The sequence below is a fragment of the Barbatula barbatula genome, assembly GCF_947034865.1.
Source record: "Barbatula barbatula genome assembly, chromosome: 7".
Taxonomy (NCBI): Eukaryota; Metazoa; Chordata; class Actinopteri; order Cypriniformes; family Nemacheilidae; genus Barbatula; species Barbatula barbatula.
Genome location: NC_136770.1, coordinates 20,034,066 through 20,053,388, shown reverse-complemented (window position 1 = coordinate 20,053,388; position 19,323 = coordinate 20,034,066). Strand labels below are relative to the sequence as shown.

Below are 19,323 nucleotides of genomic sequence, written 5' to 3'. Positions count from 1 at the left end.
TTCTCTTTGTAGCTCTTTTTGTGGAAGCAGCTTGAGAACTTGTATTTCCGTGAGAAGAAATTCGCTGTAGAGGTCAACGACCCTAAAAGGTTGGAAGTTAACATCATTAAACATCAAGTCGAATGCTTGTTGTATCTTGCGTGCATCATTAACCTCCATGAGATTCTCGCCTTCACACATACTTGCTTGTGCACATTTTTTTGTGGCGTTAAATACTGCAGAAATTCAACATCACTTCTGAATCACTCACACTAAAATAAACATTTATACTTTTATAGTGATGCAAATTCTCTTGTTGTAGCTGCTGTGTTTCCGTCCCTTAAATGTAACAGCGTCATTTAGTCCGCATTGGAGTAGTAATGCCGGCGGGTTTGCTCTGTAAACAAAAATGATGTCATCACGGTTCTTGTGTACCAACCTGCCATATTGTCAATTAGTGCCATATATTGTAACAATGTTTTGTCAGTAAACCTAAAAACGGTTTTATATGACTATTGACTTATGAGTCGATATTACGTAATATTACTAAATCATCCTGACTACATATTATACTAATGAAAGTAATTGTTTAAGGCTCAGGTTAGGTAGAAATGGTGTCTTTAGGTAATAACTCCATATTTTACATTCTACAAAGCAATAGAAGTGTTTTTTAACGATTTAACATCGAATTAACGTAGCCGTTGATCTCAATCTTATTAGATATGTTAAGAATCTTTGTATACTATACAAAAATTGACCTCAGCATTTGTTTATGTACAGAAGGACAGCCTCTAAACGCACATTTGGTCAGTCTGGTCAGATCATCCACACGTGGTATGCCAGCCACTCTTTGATCAAAACCATCTGGGTAATGGCAATAAGCCAACACCAGTTCTATCTGGACCGGAAACAGAGTAAAGTGAGTATGCAGTAATAGCATCGGCATTGTGAATTACTCTTTAAGTCGTTGAGATAATGTTATAAATTTTTTACCGGTTGTTTAACCCTCAAGGCTAAAATAACCACAGCAAGAAGTTTGGGTGACATTGCCATGGATCTCACAGAGACCGTAGCTCCGAGGAACAGTAAGCTGGTCAGCATGGAAAGTAAAGACAAACTTATCATGGCCAGCAATGGAAGCTTGGGCTCCTCAAGTAAGAGAGTCTATCTCACTATTCTCGTTCAATGACAAGCCTAATGTATTCTGAAGTTATAATAAACGTAAAATTGTTTGCTTGTATTCAGGTTCTGCAGACAATGAGGTGAATGAGGAGCGGAAGAAAGAAAAGATTGCAGAACTTAAGAATAAACAAAAGAAACTAGAGGATCTTCTAGCGCAAAAGTTGGATGAGCTGAAGAAAGTCTGCCTTCGAGAAGCGGTTAGTGGTTTTGACAATGTCCATAGACTCTTCAAAGTGTATCTTAAACAAACTATGAAAAAATATTTGTCTTTTTTAAACAGGAGTTGACTGGTACATTACCTAAAGAGTATCCCCTTGTGCCAGGAGAGAAGCCCCCCCCTGTTCGAAGGCGCATGGGAACCACATTCAAATTAGATGACCTTTTCCCTTATGATGCTGTAGGTTGCACTTATCTCAAACATTTACAATAAGAGACGCTTAATATTGTAGACTTCCTTGTTTGCTGATATGAACTTTGTCCTTGCAGGACCCAAGCTTAAGAAACCTGGAGGGCCGCTTTGCTCTTCAGAAGAAGATTGTGGAGGCAGCAAAAAAGCTTGCTTATGAAAATGAACTCTGTAAAACTGTGAGGAAAAAGCGGAGGAAAAACCTTTTGGATTCTACGAAAAAGCTCCAAGAGATCGAGAATGAGATTAATGCTTACAGAGTGAAGATTGGCAGGGAGCCCACACAAAGAGCTTCGGTCATCATTGCTGGTGAGTATCTATTTTTATAATTGTGAGAGCACATGAATGTAGAAAGTGTTATTTTCTTTATTTAAAAAGATAATTTTGGAAGAATTCACATTCAGTAATAAGATTAGAGAGGCTGTGTGTGAATAAATAGTCCTGATAAGGCACAACATATATAAAATTGCACAAAATTGCACTTTTTGTAGATAATGTGAGCCTTGACAACCTTTCCGACTGCTTGACTTTGGATGATGGTGAGTATTTATGATGTTTAATGCCTGGTATAAAGACTGTCCCACTTAATGCTGCAAGCTGGACTAGGTCGAACCCCTCTTAACCATAACTTTTCTCTTAGATGAGCTATCGCATAGATCACGTTCCTGTTCAGTGCAGTATTCTCCACGTCCCAACACAACAAACTCCTTTCCTGCGCAATACAATTCAGATCGCATTAATCCCATCAATGACGACAACCGGGACTACAGCGGGTGAGAAGCTCATTTATAAACATACATTAGTACTTCTTCCTATTCTCTGCCCCCGGCTGCTGTTTACCTTTGTGCCAGTCGAGCTAGTAGAGACCAGCTCTGCATTCCTGCCTTCCCCGGCCTCTCCTTCCTTCACAATCTGCTCTTATCAGCACAAACACTCGCAGTGTTAAAAATAGTGCCCCAGGAATAAGCGTGTCACTGCTTGACTGCATAAACTCCAGCAATATAGCAGAGTGGGTGGAACGGGCATATACACACAGGAAAGCTGGTCTGGAAAATTTCACAGCGACAACAGTGCAATTTTAGAACGAGCCACTGATGGAGAAGTTCAACGGGTACGGACTGTTGGAATCTGTCCGTGCAATGAATTGTAACACAGTCGACAATTGTTATTTGATGATTTTTTTTCTTCAAAGCATTAACTAGTAGGCTTTGTATTAGTTCTCACCTGGTAAACGGGTGGCATTCCGAGAAAAGCCTTTTTTTTTTTCTTTGTGCGCAATAAGAACTCCACCCATATAGAATGTTTTTTTTCTAATGCATTGTTCTTATCTGTGTTTTAGATTAAATCATGCCGAAGTCCAAGAATCTTTGGGCTATGAACATGGAGATAACTTATCGACACACAGCAGCCCCTACCATCTACCCTCACGTCAACCCCATGACTCCCGGAGCATGCCCCCCACCCCTCAGCTTCCCCGCAATGCCTACAGCAGTATCCAGCTCAGGTACAGTAAGCTAGATAAGCCCCCTCGCGTGCATGACCTTGCAAATGTCATATATGTTGAATAAGTTAATATTTAAAGTTAATACGGTTTACATTGTTTATTTTACTGTTCCCTGCATGCAGCACTCATTTTCGGCAGCGCAGCGGCAGTCTGGAATCTCAGTCCCAGTTCCTTACGGAGAGCGAGCCACCAGAGCCAGTCTACCCAGTCTCTCCTCCCCGCCGTAGCAACAGTACCGAAATCCTTGACGACGGCTCCTCCTACACCAGCCAGTCCAGCGTAGAATACAGTGTAACCGGCTACCATTCCCGTGCCCAGAATCGCCACCGACGGCGGCAAGGCAATATTTACGCCAACACGGGCAGCATGCCCAATCTAGCCCAAAATGACTCCAGGTGTTATACGCCCCAACCGCGGCATCAACCAAGCACTATGGCCTATTACATTACTGGATACCCACAGAATATCGAACCGGAAATGTACCAAAAAGAACCATACATATACGAGACTGAGATGGAGGGACACTATAACATTAATGCCTCCTACCACAGACACGACCCCCGTGGGATCTACGGTCAGGATGAGATGGACGGTATGGCACCCAACATGTATGCCACATTAAGACCATCAAGGAACCGTCCACCATCTAGGAACGATAATGTTGGCAAGAGCATGCCAAAGGCTGAAGTGGTGGAACACTTGAGGGGTTGGTATAACCGACAACACAGACAACAGGGATATGAAACGTACAGACACCCCCAGCAAAACCTCGGCTATAGGACCATATCACCTGGTTACGTACGCAGTGACAGTATGGCTTCCTACTCAACAGGTGAGAAGAATGTTTAAAATGGCTCTGGTTGTTTTTTTGTGAAATTACATTTAAATGTCCAGGTATTACTTTACATAAATATATTTTGCAATTAGGGCTGTTAAACGATTAATCGTGATTAATCCCATCGTGAATAAAAGTTTGTGTTAACATAATATGTCTGTGTACTGTGTGCATATATTATTTTTGTATTTATATGCACATAAACATTTCAATATTTGCTAAATATGTATGTGTATTTATATTTACGAGTAATTTAAATTATAGATAGATTTTTATAAAGTTTTATATTGTTTCTGAAATATAATCGTGTGTGTGTGTTTTTATAAATATAAAATTAATATACACAGTACGCAGGCATATGTAATGTAAACAAAATTCCTTAAATGTGAAAATCTTTCTGCAAAATATCATTTATTATTATTATTTTTATGTAAAATTCTACCCTGGTATTTAGACTATTATCTATATAGCTGTAATTCACTCTTTCCCGTGCAGTATTTCTTTAATATGATAAACCATAATGTTTTCTACACAAGGTTTCCCATTCATTTCTTTTATCTTTATTTTATTGCCAGTGAGTTCCGGGAATTGGAACGGTCGACCGGTCATGGAAATGCCTCATGAGTATGAAATGCCTCTTACACACCATCAGTCTTACGGCTATGCCACTGTCCATCGCGGTCACTCCTTACACAGCAGGTACGACTCTTCGGTATTTAACTTTGATAACTATCCCGTTAGCCTTGACCAGATCTGTCTTATTTAGAGTTCCTCATCACCATCAAAATGCCACGCCAAGAGCCGATAATAATCCCTCACACCCACAACACCTAAGTACCCACATAGCAACACACAAAAACAGCCTTGCACTCTTCATAAAAAGCATATTAATGCCCCTGCAACCACTTTAAGTGTGATCTAGTTAATTAATGTACATGTATGTAAAATAGTACAGAATCTAGCTGATATATTGCTAACAATCTGCCTGAGGATTTGCACCTGGTACCTTTTCTTACGCATTTTTTCCCCTATGACCGTTCTTTTGCTCACAGACGCGAACCTGCTTGGCACTACCCTGCAAGCCCTCCATACTATCCTCCTCATTCCTCCCAAGCTTGCTTTTCTTCCCTTCCTCCTCCTCCTCCTCCCTCTTGCCATCAGATAAAGCAGACCGGCTTATCCCCGCCTCAAACCGGTGGTGCAAAACTTGAAAGGGTTAACAAAGCTTCGTTTGCTAAGTGTAGCCCCTGATAGTAAGTAGAGCACCAGCGTGTGAGCTTGATCTGTCTGTACTCAGCGTGATTTGTTTTGTCGACATCCAAGGGCGTCTGGGTTGTGTGTTGCAAAAGTTTGGCTTTCGACTGCATGGCTTTCTTTGTGAACGTGCTTGTGTTTCTGCAAACAAATGTTTAAGGTAATAAGTAGTTCACCTATTAAGGACAATTCTGTTGTTTAATCATCCTCATGTTGTTTCAGCACTCTTCCGGATAAACGCAAGTTGCACAAATATTTGGCATAATGGTGCACCTAAAAGAGATATGATTCTTACGTACTCTGATAGCTTTGTCGAGCAGACTGTCATTCACAGAAACCCATCAACCATGACTTTTCAATGTCATTCAATTCAAACACAACACATCAAGACGTATCTATGACGAAATGTGACAAAACTGGTGTGGAACGAGTGATGTTTTGTCCTGCCGTGTTTGAATTGAATGCAAGCACGAGGTTTAGGGGCCATACATTTTACAACTTTCTTTACTGTTTTGGAGCTCACTATCTTTTATCATTGGTCCACGGAGAACAGTCAGTCATACGGGATTGAAATAACATGAGGGTGATTCAAAGATTGTAATTTTTTGGTGAGCAAACCCCCATCAACAAACATCTGAGGTAGTCGACACTGTCTGGCTGTGTGACAGACACACACAAGCACTTATTATCAGTTTTATCTGACTGCTTACCCTTCCTCCCAAAGCAGACCTGACCCCCATCTGCTGCCTCTGCCTCCTGACCCTCTTTTGGACACATTCCCACCCGAGTTCGGGTGGATGACTCCGGGCAGGAGAAGCCCGTTGCCAATGGCTTTAGAAGTGCATGGTGCCGTTGGCAGAGATTATGGCCAGGAATACTTTTAGTAGTCATAACTAATGGCACAGACAGCACATAAAGTGGTGAGATGTGTATATATGAACCCACGCTGACTCTCAAAGGCATATCACTCAGGGGGTGCAATTCTTTCTTGAGCACTAAGGCTGCAGTGTTTTCCATTGCACGTTCTGCTGCATAAATCTACTCACGGGTGCTGGTGTGGTTGTGTGTATTTTTCAAGTGGTGAATAGGTTCTAAGGGAAAGCATGTGACTCATGCACTGTGTTTTTGATTGCTGCTTGAAAGTTATGACTGGCATATGTGTTTTGTATGGTCTGCTAACACTGTGATGTTTTGACTTACAGATTCTGTCCAACAAACACATTTATTAATCAAAAATATTTGTTTTATTGACTGCCACATAAGGAAACAAAGCTAGTTTCATGACCAGATATACTGAATCTCTCGGCACAAAGTGGAAAAATGCTGAATAACTAGCTTTACAAGACCTGCAAACCATTGCCTTTGACTGGGTTTTGAGTATATCTGGTGCTTAAAGCTGCAATCCGTAATGTTGGTTCAATGTTAAAAATTGTATAGACAAATTATAGTAATTTTAACTGTAGGGTAGGAATTTTCAGAAAATGGCAGGTTGACTTCATTTCAGCCTGGGTAAAGATAAGTACGTAGAGATCTGCAATTTTATGTTTTAAATAGAGATGGTAATAAAGAATCAAGTTATGGATTGCAGCTTTTATATCTAAATTGTCTAAGCAGTTTCATAAACTTGGGTTTTAATTATTATCAAGTCTTTGTCCTTTCGTGTTTTTCCTGTGAAATGCCCTCGTGTTGTATTTAATGTGGGAATACAAAAGGTAATTTGATCCAAAATGACAAAAAGGCAACTACAAGTATCATAAAAGTCTGTGCGCCATGTTTCAAGACTGCTAACGTCAAGCAAACACTTGATGAATACAGAAGGAACTTCTTTTATTATACTATTATGATGCTTTTATATCATTTTGGAGCTGGAATCACTTAAAGAAAATCAGCTTTTGTATTCCATTTTTCATTATTTGGAACAACATTTTTTTATTAATTTGTTCTCTATTTGCAGATCGTACATGGACATAACCCAACACGATTCATACACGAGCAGTCCAATTGACAGCAGTTTTGACTCTGAAGACCAGCAGAAACTTTATTGGCACACAGACTCAAAACCGGGAACAATAGTGTAAAGAGTGAGTGGAAAAAATTCTCACGGAATCTCATGTGCCTTGCTCTCAAAGATGGAAACACACCAGCCTAAACAGGAATGTTACCAGACAAGAGCCTTCAAGTATGTGCATGGTCGATCCTGCTGGGTGACTTCAAAAAGGGCAATGCCTTTTCTTTGAGAACAGACTTTCGGAGAGCTTCATGTTGCAACGTTTTTGTGTGATAGCGCTTGGGCGTTCAGACTGAACCGTACTTGGACGAAGCTGCTTTGGAAACATGGGGTGGAACCTTTAATCCTGTATTGTACAGCGGGTCCAACAGAGTGGTTGTGTTTCCTGCCACTGTGTACAGACTAATCTCATAACAGTCATGTGAATTTGAAGGATACTGCAAACATTACAATTACAGCAGAGACAAGCAAACAATAATATGAAGGATTGAGCCGGGACAAATTTATTTTGTGCCAAGCTTCACCAAAATGCTTTTCAGTGCTTTTTCACACTCTTTCTTTCATATGCTGATCTAATCTTTTTTTAAGAAATGTTTTACTTTGTGTTCTGTTTTGTTCGAACCAAAAGTACTTTGAATGTGACTGTGCAGGAAAAGCTTTTATATTCAGTATTTTGTCCCACTTAAGTCTCACTTTAAGTGCATTTACAGGTGTAATTTCAGGTGCACGTGTTTTTGCACTTTTACACCTGTGCATCAACCAGTAACACTGTTTTTGATTCGTGTGCAACTGATACTTGGACCAATCACAAGCAACATTACTGAGCTTGTTTTTGCACATACCAAGTAGCAGTCGGTAATGCCTGGGGTCAACGTGTTTCTTCGCACGAGCCAGTGCACGTGTTATATTTTCACTAATTCTGCTAAAACACAAAGTGAATCTTTGCAGAAACAATCTAGTTTTGGCTAAAGTGGCAGATGTTATGAGAGGGCAATTGTTCTCATACATTCATTAACAAACTGCCAGGTAGAGTACAAGTAATTCTGGGCGTTTATAACTGCACTTTTGAACTCTAATGGATTTTGCTCAACTCTTAAGATTGGAACTATGATGTAGCGCACAGCCTTTTTTTCCAACAATGAAATGTAAATGTATTTGTAAATAATGTAAAAAGTTTGTTACATTGTTTCACCTTTTAGAAAGATTTGTTTTTATCATTTGGATTTTTTTTTGAAAACATAATATATAGTTTGGATTTGTCAAGCTGGTTCTTAGAAAATTCTCTACAAAAATGTAGTTGGAATAAAAAATTACCAAAATTATTTTTTCTATTCAATATTTTTATATATTTTTTAACCAGGAATGATTTTATATACTGCCTCTATAGATTTAAAAAACGTTTTGCACTTATGGTTGCGCATTGGTGGCTTGTGTTTCTCTCATTGTGGTTCATTGTTATGTTCACATGTGAAGAATCAAACCAGTTGAACATGTTATGGCACTCAAAGAGCCACTCCCCTAAAGATAAGCAAAGAGATGTATCTAGATACCATGGTATCATGTACACAGTACACAGTGAAGAAACAGCAGCTTGCTTACTTTTTAAATATACCGTACACCGTTCAATTTAAATGTTTATTTGAAGAGAAAATAACAAAAACAATTTGAAGAGAATGACTGAAGAGAATAACCTTTTAAGTTTGTGTTGAATGGTCACATTCAAACAATCTTGTGAATGTAGATTTTTACGCGTTAGGCAGATGCTTTGATTCAAAGCGTCAATTCGTTCAAGGTATAGTTTTTGTATCTGTGTTCCCATGTGGCCTTTGATCTGCTACTTTAAAAAAAACTAGTTTGATCAGTGTATATTTTATATTATAGTAATGAAAAAACAAAAACAAATCCATGCAACGAAATATACAAATACATTTATGTTTCTATGTCTGATAAAGGTCATGACTATAACATAAATGTACCTGTATATTTTTGCAAGGATTTGACCTTTATCAGACATATAATGAGAATATGGAGCAAAAAAGTTCATAAAAAGAGGCCTAAAATAGCCAGACATCTCTTTAGATTTTACAGTAAAATGTGATCTTCACCTTAAGTTCAATTCCTAAAGAATTTGCTCGATAATATTTGAAGTGCACTGTAGAAGTCACTTCAGAAAAAAGTATCTGCCAAATGCACAAAACACCCTGAAATTCTGCCTCCTTGAAGTAGTTCCTCCCCCCCATATATGATCTCACCTCAGAGAAAGACACAGAGGTTTTGTTCTGATGAACTGTGGCCCAAGGCTCTTTGCCCTTCACTCTTTCTGAAGTGTAATGAGATGTTTGCACTGCAGCTGTGCTCCTCTGTCCAACCTCCTCTCTCTCTTGTAGACACCAGCTGTGCCAAACTATCACAGAGGTCATCCCCAGCTGACACAAACCTTATATTATACCCTCACCGACACATACATCTTCCTTTTGTCAAGTAGGTTTCAGATAATGTACCTTACTTGTATCAGAACAACTCCACATCCACCTGTTCACCCCTAGCAATCCCACATTTTAACCAGGGATGGTTAACCAACGGTTGTTATCAGTTACTCTATTCATATGCTTTACTTGGCAAAATTGGTTTAAATTTAATTCAGTATTTAAAAAAACAACAAAACACACGGTATCACATTTGGTTTTATTATCGATGTCTTTTGCATAGATTTATATAGATATCTTTAGATAGTACATCATTACTGAAAATTCAACAAATCCTCATTTTGGGTGAACTATCCCTTTAAGGTGATAACCATGATTTAATAAGATCATTCATAGAATTAATGTGTGATCTGCAAATCACTGTGCAACAGTTGTGCACATAACACTGCAAACATTTGGATATTGCACAAAACTGATGACATTTTGTATGACACTTTAACAACATTGAGGTTTTTCACAGCATGAAGAATATCGGGATAGCATCCACATATGGCTGACCTAATATATACAGGACCAAAGATGTAAACAAATCTGTGAATTCATCACATTACAATACAGCTTCCCAGTCTCTTATTGAGCAGATATTTTAACATTTTCCCAGAACTTTTCTTGATTTGAATTATATGCACAATAAACATATCCAGGTTCTATTCATGTTCATGTTTTGGAAAACTCCATTGAAACGTTCCTTATATTTCCAGGTTGTGCATAACCACAGGAAACCTGAATACACAGAGGAAGTCTAAAGAAGCTCCACGTCCATGTTAAGAGAAATTCAGTAGAGTTTTACAAATTTTGCCAGTTGAAAATAGTTCCTTCATTTATTTGTGAGAACACCAGAAATGCAAAAACAAATCATTCCTTGAGTTTGCTCTCCAGAAAGCTTTGAATCTTACTGAGGTTCTCTTCTTGTTGCCCCAGTGCTTCAAGTATGATACTCATGGGTGATTTTTTGAGTCCTGCACATTCCATCTTATTCTCCAGCTTGTTTTTCATGTTCCGGAGGCGGAGTGATGCATGTGCGAAGATCACTGAAATGCAAAATTGACTTAAGTTGAATAGCAGTTACCGAATCCACAATGTTTTGCACAGACATTCTTCTTATGAGGTCTGTCACATTATTTCTAACACATTTCCATTAACTGACAACAGACTGCTTGCTCTTGCTTTTACTTCTAAATGGTATGTAAAGTATAACATTGGCAATATTTCTCCATACACTTACAAAGAAGTGGTAGCTTAATGCCAAGCAGGAACACCATGACTCCACCAAAGAGTGACATAAGGAGGTAGCTCACCACCAAGACTAGGAAAACAAATAAAGTAGGGTTGTCCGTTTTGAGGCTCTTGATCATTGCCTTGTTTTCCCCTGCCCATACAGAGCCTACGATGACTGAAGTGATCACTGCTCCACCTGTGAACATGCCAACAGGATTCCATAACCTGCGGACAGAGAGTTCATAAAACTTAAATTATGTTAATTAGACTTTCATTCAAGAGGCAAAGGCTGTCAATGGTGACACCTTCTGGTTATAACGTATAAGTACATGCATATTTAACTGAACATCCGGTTTAGACTTTTAGTAATATTGATTTATTTTCTTAACGAAATATTAATAAAAAAATTATATCACATCACATATTACTATGTTTCTATTTTAAAGCAAAGCAGAATAACCACATGTGTAGTTCATCACACTGAACAACTTGGTGTATCAAAATACTTTTTGTCCTTATTATCATTTTGTATTTGAGCAGTTTTAAATTCCATAGGGATTGATGTTGGCATTATAGTGGCGTGCGATTGTATTACCTAATGAAATTGCATTCATGCAAGTGTTGCTTCAGTGCGTAAACTCTTTGGCCTACTGTTTCCGTTTGTTGTTTTTCAGTCTTAGCAACTGGTTTTAACATTTCACCAAATCCCTAGACATGGACAGGCACTCCAGATAACAGACAAAGCTGTCCAGATATAAATAGATACCGATTAGATCATGTTCTACATTAGATATGAGCACACGATCCAGCCAATGTCTAAGGAACTTTTAATCAAAAGAAGAATACCATGGTTTTACCATTAAAAGTAGCATAGCACTTCAAGTAGCGTGGCACTTTTTGTTAGCGTTCTATTATTAGAATAAAGTTCTTTCAACGCATTGATACATTCAGACAAATGAGATACAGTGTATTTATCGTCAGCATCACGTTTAAAAACATCGCGTTAGCTAATATGACCCAATGTTCACGTTAACAGAGATATTTAAAATAACGTTACCATTTGAAAGCGTAACGTTAATTGACTATTGCAATCGATTTACAACCACAACCCACATTACGCACGCACGCATGATCGGATTCACTGACGACACGTTTTGTTATCGACGACCACTTACCCTACAACCATGAACACAACGATGGCCATAAGTAGATAGTTTGTCTGATAGTACAAAAGATTGCTGACCACCCTGTTGTTCCATTTCGCCAAATCTTGCATGTCTGGTTTGGCGAAACGCTCTGAACCTGGAAAGAAATCATCCCAGGGTCTCAGAGGAGCGATCTCCACTTTAGCCATTGAACTACTTTAACAGTACAGGAGCCGTCCGACTGTCACTACTTGTGTGTCACTTCCTCTCGCGATGTCATTTAAGTTTATATGGGCGGTAACTTTTAAAGAAAACAAACATTTAAAGTGCCCGTAACCGGAAGGTGCGATCGTTTTTACTTCCAAAAGGGATGCAGCTACCTCCACTGGGCATGCGCACTTCAATGCCGCATAATGTTTGTCGCGCTGAAAACAGTTGATTCATATGTTTTTATTATTGTAAGGTTAGGTTTAGGGTTGAGGTATGTGTAGGCATTAGGCTAATGGTATTTATTGTAATTATTTGGCGAGATTTTGCACCACTTCCGGCCGTAGCTGTATCCCTTCTAGCAACAACCCATTTTCGAGTGAAATGGAATTAAAAGAAGAAAAGTAGTGGGCGTGGCTTTTTTCACTGAGAATTGATTGGATGTGTAACACAGCTGCAATATTTCATGAAAAAATAATTGTCATTTTTAATTTCACTTCGACTTTAAGTTTGAAGACTTGATACAGTCGACAACCAGATCATCTCAATAGCATCCTCGCCCATTCACAAAACCATTTACAAATAATGAACTATCTGATTAAAGTACGTAAAATACACGTTCTAACACGCACAAGATGGGCAGAAAAACTATCCAATCAGCAATCTTCTTTGCTTGTTCTCGCTTCTTACGTCTGCTTCCCGGAAATGTTGTGCGTGACGTGGCTCCGCCTATTCTTGCTGTCATGGCTGAACGCGGTCGAGTAAGGTAGTGTTTCGTCTTCTTCGGGTGAATAAAGATATATATATATATATATATATATTAATTTTCATGTGTTTGTATTCATTGGTTAGTAACTACATTTATAGTCGTTCGCAGTTTGTATGATTCTTATGTGCCGATAAGCCGAGTAGTTTTAAAGAGTGTCTCACAATCAATTTTATTTAACTAACAAAAAATAACGTTAGTTATCCTTGTCACGGGGATATTTGAGGGCACACTGACGCCAGCTGTTTGTTGTTTTAGTATCACATATGTGGGCTAGACTGTTTCTACGTGCCACGCTGGTCAAACGAGTTCATCTCACGTGCAGTCAGAGGTCATTCATCACCATGCAACTGAAAACTAAAGAGTTTAAATCTTTATTCACCGACGGGCTTGTTAACCTTGCGGGTAAGCTCACTTAATATTTATTCAAAATGTGAAATAGCTGACATGTTGCCATATTATGCTATTTGTTCTGTAGGAAATGTACAGTGATTTAAATATTGTTAGACGATTTAATATTTATATAAAGGATGTATCAAATTGACCAAGTATCAGTAGTTGAATGCTTTTTAATTTATAATTGGCTTTTCATGTATCTTGTTTGGTGCTTTTCCTTAATTTCCCAGTACAAATAATTCATAAAAAGTCAGCAGCTCCAGACAGTTCATTTATTTAATGTAAATAGTATTTATAAACAATACATCAACTCGTCTACCAAACTATTTTTCAGCATTAGCTTTTAAAGTAAGCATATGTATTAATTAACTTTATTCTTAATCCTCAGAATTATTTGAAAAGCAACAGTTTGAGCTGAGAATCGCAGGAGGTGCGGTGCGGGACCTCCTTTCAGGAAAACGGCCTGAAGATGTTGATTTTGCCTCCACTGCCACACCAGAGGAGATGAAGTGCATGTTTCAGAAAGCAGGAATCAGGATGATCAATAACAAAGGGGAAAAACATGGGACCATCACTGCCAGGGTAAAATTCAACTGTTTGGATTAGATAAAAACGAGCACATACAGTATTTGTGCCTGTGTGCACCCTGACGTACCCAGAAATTCTTTCCTTTGTTGGTTTATCTTCATATGAGTTTGGCTGTATGTCTGACTTTGTACTTGTGTTGTGTAGCTTCATAATGAAAACTTTGAGGTGACCACTTTGCGAGTGGACGTACAGACAGATGGGCGGCATGCGGAGGTGGAGTTTACCACTGACTGGCAGAAAGATGCAGAGCGCAGAGACCTTACTATCAACTCCATGTTCTTAGGTAATGTAATCTTAATTTAAATTAATGGATTTCTTGCAAATTTGATGTTCGCCATTTCAGATTTTTTTAATGTGTCATTTTGTATTCTTGATTTGTGTCTGTACAGGGTTAGATGGGACTTTGTACGATTATTTCCAGGGCTATGAGGACCTCAAGAACAGAAAAGTACGGTTTGTCGGCAGTGCTTCACTAAGGATCCAGGAGGACTATTTGCGAATTTTGAGATATTTCAGGTACTGAGGTGATTAAAAAGATGCTCTCAGTCATTTGTTGGAAACTTGTTACTTAGAGAAAGGTTGTCAGTTTATTATCTCAGTTTGTGGTTAAAAAGGATTTAACGCTTTGTTAATGTCTAATATATATACTATATTTAAATGGGACATGTGGTTTATCTTTTATGCTCCGATCATACTGGCTGTAGATTCTACGGGCGGGTGGCAGCTGAACATGGAAAACATGAACCTGAAACTTTGGAGGCAATAAGAGAGAACGCTCATGGATTGGCTGGTATCTCAGGAGAGAGGATCTGGGTGGAACTGAAAAAGATGGTGGTTGGAACTCATGCTAGTCATCTGCTGGAGCTCATGTATGAGTTGGGTTTGGCTCAGTACATAGGTGAGAAACAGGAGTTAGTGTCTTTGATCGCTTGTGAAAAACTGGGGGAGAAATCTGAAATGCTTATTACATAGCGAAGTGATTGGCAACCACTGATGCAGTGTATGCTATTGTCATGCAAAGGTAATGGTTGGCTTACTAGGAAATTGAGAAAATGTCGCTGTGGATCTGTCAAATGTATAAATGTGAATGTGTTAAAGTCACACAAAATCATTTGTTGTAGTACATACTGTTTCTGTGCTTTTATACAGGTCTTCCAGTAGATGGCAATGTAGGAGAAATGAAACGGATCTGGCAGAGGGCATGTGATAGCTCTCCTAAACCCATGACTGTCTTGTCTAGTCTGTTTCGAACCCAGGAGGATGTAGAAAGACTAGATCTGCGTCTAAAGATTTCCAGAGAAGAGAAAACCCTGGGAATCTTCCTGGTCAAGTACAGACAGGACCTTGTTAAGGGGCAAGATGACCATGACAGCATTAAGCCCTTCACAGATTTCATCATCGATGTATGTATATTTTTATAAGCTCCCTATCATATGTTTCATACAAAATAAGTGTTGATATATTAGTTGCTGTAAATGTAATTGTGGCCCTTTTGTTTTAATAAACAAAATAAGATTGGAAGAACACAATAAAATCATTTTTTAATTTATTTTTAAGTGAAATATGCAATTTTATTAATTACAGTCTCGAGAGCTGGACACCCAGAGTAAAGTACTGGAGCTTCTGAAGTATCAGGGAGAAAAGAAAATCTTCAATGAGCTCAGTAGGTGGTCCATCCCCCGTTTCCCGGTCAACGGGCATGACCTACGCAAGCTGGGCATCACCTCAGGTAAAGAGATTGGCAGCATCCTTCTGGAGCTCAGGGACACGTGGAAGAAAAGCCGCTATCAAATGAGCAAAGAGGAACTCCTGGCCACTCTCAACGGATCCTGATACAAGACTACAGATGTACTGTACATGTTCAGCATCCACATGCTAACACAAGTAAGAGGAATAAAGAAACTATCAGGGCCATCTGTAGCGTGTGTATTATGAATTTTATGTTGATGTTCAGGATGCAGAGAATGTCATTGTCATTTCCACAACACTGGTACAAATGGTCTGGCATACAGAGACACTTTTTTTTAGGTTTTGTTAACTAGGCATGAAGTTGTTGATTTCTTTTTCTCTGTAAATGTCAATTTCGTTTGACAGATCGTCTTGGAATAATATTTGTTTGAATATGCAAGTTGAGTGTTGCAAAGATGCCAAGTTAATTTTGTTCATATGATGCAGGATTTTGCCCTTTGGTAATTGCGAAGTGGTGTAATTACAAGGAGGTAATGCAGCTGTCTCTCAGTGATGAGATAAGCTCACTTTCATGAAGCCGTAGCCATGGTTTCATTATGAAGAAAAATTATGTTCCTCTTCTCAACAGTTTGAGGTTGTTAGAAGGTTATGTAACCAATTTGTTTACTTTGAATTAAAGTAGCACACATCTCTTCTTACATTGTGATGTTCTATTCAGTGGATAGGATTCATTATGTTTTGAGTATTGTTTGATATTAATGATATCAACTTTTAAGTTTTTAGTTATATGAGCAAAATGCACTGGTAGACGTATTTGTCAAGTAAAATAGATTTTCAGGAAGTGAGTGACTGGAAAAGCAGTGTCGTTGTATTGATTCTATACCCTTTTGTTACTAAATCGCAAGTTTCCAGGAACACACAATTATTCTGGACTTGATAAACATGTTACTGTTAATCGAGATAAAAAATGAAGATGTATAAAATGCATATGTATGCAAGTTCTAATGTAATATTTTCAAACAAATCATGAAATGCCCATTCTTTTCATTCATCTCCATTTGACACGTTAAAAGGCTAAATGGAGTATTCTCATAATATTTAATGTTTTCACACTTGACTTGGTTCGAAAGAAATTAATACTGTATTAAAAAATTAAGATTGTAAAACACAGTTAATAATATATCCCTGCTGAAAAGTAAACAACCATTATATTCTAGTAGATTTAATGGTTATAAGGGGAATTATATTGGCTTTAATGGAGCTACAGTGGTCTTTGTGGATTGGTGGGATGTTATTAGGGGATGGGAACCAATGGAACACCATTAAACTTGGTAAGGCCCAGAACACACCGGGTTCAATACTGAACTGGCCATAGTGCTATTTGCATTGGAAACCATTTTTATCATTTCGCAGGGATTTGAAGGTTGTTTTATTCTACATTTATTTTCCTTGTGCACCGGATTCATCATGCCTCTTTTTAATTCAGCACATCCCGCCCCACCAACGTGTGTACTGAGTGCACAAGTGGTCGAGAAAAAAAGCCCCTCCTTCTGTCACCTAAACCCACATATAAAACGTCCATCCTTACCTTTATCTAACCACGCGCATGAGAAGTGTGAAAACTGTGACTCTTGGATCCAGACGGAATGCGCCCTCAAAACATGAACTTACCTTTGATGTAACACCTAAAAATGTCTTACTTTAGTTTGAACCTAAGCAATGCGAGTTTGGAGATGGAAACGACGGGAGATGAACCCCGGGACGAATATCTGGCGCAAATAGAGATAGCGTTGCTCGGCGTAATATTTCTATGCGCGGTGATGCTGAACTTCGGTCTGCTGCTGGCGCTCTGGAGGAGGAGGCAGCAGGTGTCTCGGATGCGCGTGTTTGTCACGCATCTCTGTCTGGCCGACCTGCTGGTCGCCTTCTTCCAGGTGTGTTCTCAGCTCATGTGGAAGTTAACGGACCGCTTTCACGGCCCCGACCTGGTATGCCGTTCGGTCAAGTATCTTCAGGTCGTTGGCATGTTTGCGTCCACTTACATGATAGTTGCGATGACGGTAGACCGTTACCAAGCGGTGTGCAAACCTATGGTGACTTTCCAGAGGAGGCGAGCGCGCTGGAACCCGCCGTTGTGCGTCGCGTGGACTGTATCTTTTATTTTTAGCATCCCGCAAATCTTTATTTTCTCCCGGGTTCAGATCGCCCCGGGTGTCTATGACTGTTGGGCAGAGTTCGTTCAGCCGTGGGGACTTAAAGCGTACGTGACTTGGACGACCCTGATGATATTTGTTCTGCCTATTATAACGGTCATGGTGTGCCAGGTGCGCATTTGCCTTGCGCTTCAGAGTAACGTGTATATGAAAACGCAGCAGCAGGGGAAAGAAGGAAGCGCGAACCCTCTTTCCTCCAGAGCCAGCAACGTGGTATCCGTGTCCAAATCTCGGATTAAGACGGTGAAGATGACCGTGGTGATTGTGCTGACCTACATCATTTGCTGGGCTCCGTTTTTTACAGTGCAGATGTGGTCTGTATGGGACGCCTCGGCTCCCATTGAAAGTAAGTGGAATAAACATCTTTAAGATGATTTTAAACATTTGATTTCCTTTTGGAAAGTGTATCTATGTAGAACATGATCCAATGTGATTTTGTGGTCTAACCTATATATTTATTTTATTTCAGACGCCACCTTTACTGTCCTCATGTTGCTGGCAAGCCTGAACAGCGTGACAAACCCTTGTATCTACCTCCTTTTTACAACGAAGTCCCCCAAACTGTTAGGAGTTCTACTATGCATGGAGCAGAGCAACGCGAAGGAGTCATTGCCTGAGGAAGCCACAGTGGTCAGCTCTTTTTATATGAGCTTTAAAAGCCCCTCTGACATACAGTGATGAAGGAAAAGCACTATCAGAAGTAACTTGTAAATACTGGTTCCACTGTATATAAGGTATACTTAAATGTAAAAAAATCACAAGACACCAAATAAGGGTTGTCTTTAAAATGCCAGGTTTGCAGGTTCGTGATTCATTTAAAATGGTTTCTGTAGGTCGATGTAGCACTTAAAGGTACTGGATTTAATTCCCAGGGAATACACATCATGAAATGTATCTTAAATGCACTGTAAATTGCTTTGGATAAGAGTGTCTCTCCAATGTGTAAATGTACATTTTAAGTTTACCCTCTGCTTTTTTTGCCCCACGAAGAAGTGTAAGAATGTCATTTAGTTGTATATTATAATGTCTTAATTTGAACTGTATGATACCAACCAAGCATCTGTGTTATGCAGATCAGATTCAAGAAGAACGTGAATACACATTGATCTTTCATAGTGTCATATTAAGACAAAATAGTCTGGTAAGCCATGGTTAGAATTATAGTAGGCCTATTGTGAAAATGCTTGTACATGCTGTTCTGTCTGTTGCCAATAAAGTGCATTAATATATGACTCCGTCTAGCATTGAAATACATGTTCAAAACCACAAAGAAAGTGTATCATTATAATCCACAATATTAAGGTCACAAGGAGACAAAAACGCTTAAAGATCAACAGTCACTTAAAGCACAAACAACCTACAGCTTTAGTTTCAGTTCAGTGATGTCCCCTAGTGTAAACTTAAAAATTGCGGTCTCATACTTTTCTGTAGGGATGACATTTTTCAG

General features: G+C 39.0%; 4 protein-coding genes across 7 annotated transcripts in view; 3 read left to right on the top strand and 1 right to left on the bottom strand.

Annotated features, from left to right (window-relative positions):
- frmd4ba (FERM domain containing 4Ba) overlaps positions 1–8,490 on the top strand; it is a 41,418-nt gene extending 32,928 nt beyond the window's left edge. Inside the window, exons 12-24 of one of the 3 annotated variants that reach the window (XM_079460953.1) lie at positions 13–89; positions 763–898; positions 992–1,133; positions 1,225–1,358; positions 1,442–1,558; positions 1,648–1,876; positions 2,059–2,106; positions 2,208–2,340; positions 2,907–3,071; positions 3,194–3,903; positions 4,482–4,605; positions 5,888–6,080; positions 7,115–8,489. In XM_079460953.1, the coding sequence (XP_079317079.1) occupies positions 13–89; positions 763–898; positions 992–1,133; positions 1,225–1,358; positions 1,442–1,558; positions 1,648–1,876; positions 2,059–2,106; positions 2,208–2,340; positions 2,907–3,071; positions 3,194–3,903; positions 4,482–4,605; positions 5,888–6,044 (2,172 nt within the window). In that variant the 3' untranslated portion in view covers positions 6,045–6,080; positions 7,115–8,489. Of the gene's footprint in view, positions 1–12; positions 90–759; positions 899–991; positions 1,134–1,224; positions 1,359–1,441; positions 1,559–1,647; positions 1,877–2,058; positions 2,107–2,207; positions 2,341–2,906; positions 3,072–3,193; positions 3,904–4,481; positions 4,606–5,887; positions 6,081–7,114 lie in introns of all 3 variants that reach the window. The other 2 variants (XM_079460952.1, XM_079460954.1) reach the window with 2 other exon arrangements.
- A 1,168-nt stretch (positions 8,491–9,658) lies between these two features.
- On the bottom strand, positions 9,659–12,444 carry arl6ip5a (ADP-ribosylation factor-like 6 interacting protein 5a). Its single transcript, XM_079460763.1, has 3 exons — positions 12,048–12,444; positions 10,880–11,097; positions 9,659–10,685 (listed from the first exon to the last, which is right to left on the bottom strand). The coding sequence occupies exons 1-3, from the start codon at positions 12,224–12,226 to the stop codon at positions 10,510–10,512; spliced, it is 573 nt and encodes a 190-aa protein (XP_079316889.1). The 5' UTR covers positions 12,227–12,444; the 3' UTR covers positions 9,659–10,509.
- A 490-nt stretch (positions 12,445–12,934) lies between these two features.
- On the top strand, positions 12,935–17,005 carry trnt1 (tRNA nucleotidyl transferase, CCA-adding, 1). Of its 2 annotated transcripts, none has more exons than XM_079461182.1 (8): positions 12,935–12,990; positions 13,249–13,395; positions 13,775–13,968; positions 14,119–14,257; positions 14,364–14,490; positions 14,679–14,872; positions 15,124–15,377; positions 15,559–17,005. In XM_079461182.1, the coding sequence occupies exons 2-8, from the start codon at positions 13,257–13,259 to the stop codon at positions 15,805–15,807; spliced, it is 1,296 nt and encodes a 431-aa protein (XP_079317308.1). In that variant the 5' UTR covers positions 12,935–12,990; positions 13,249–13,256; the 3' UTR covers positions 15,808–17,005. The 2 variants fall into 2 exon arrangements, with proteins under 2 accessions (XP_079317308.1, XP_079317309.1); XM_079461183.1 differs by having other exon boundaries at positions 12,939–13,011.
- Positions 17,006–17,354: 349 nt separating this feature from the next.
- Positions 17,355–19,104, top strand: avpr2b.1 (arginine vasopressin receptor 2b, tandem duplicate, 1; the record flags this gene model as incomplete). Its single annotated transcript, XM_079459806.1, has 2 exons — positions 17,355–18,222; positions 18,346–19,104. The coding sequence occupies 2 exons, from the start codon at positions 17,355–17,357 to the stop codon at positions 18,552–18,554; spliced, it is 1,077 nt and encodes a 358-aa protein (XP_079315932.1). The 3' UTR covers positions 18,555–19,104.
- Positions 19,105–19,323: the final 219 nt, after the last annotated feature.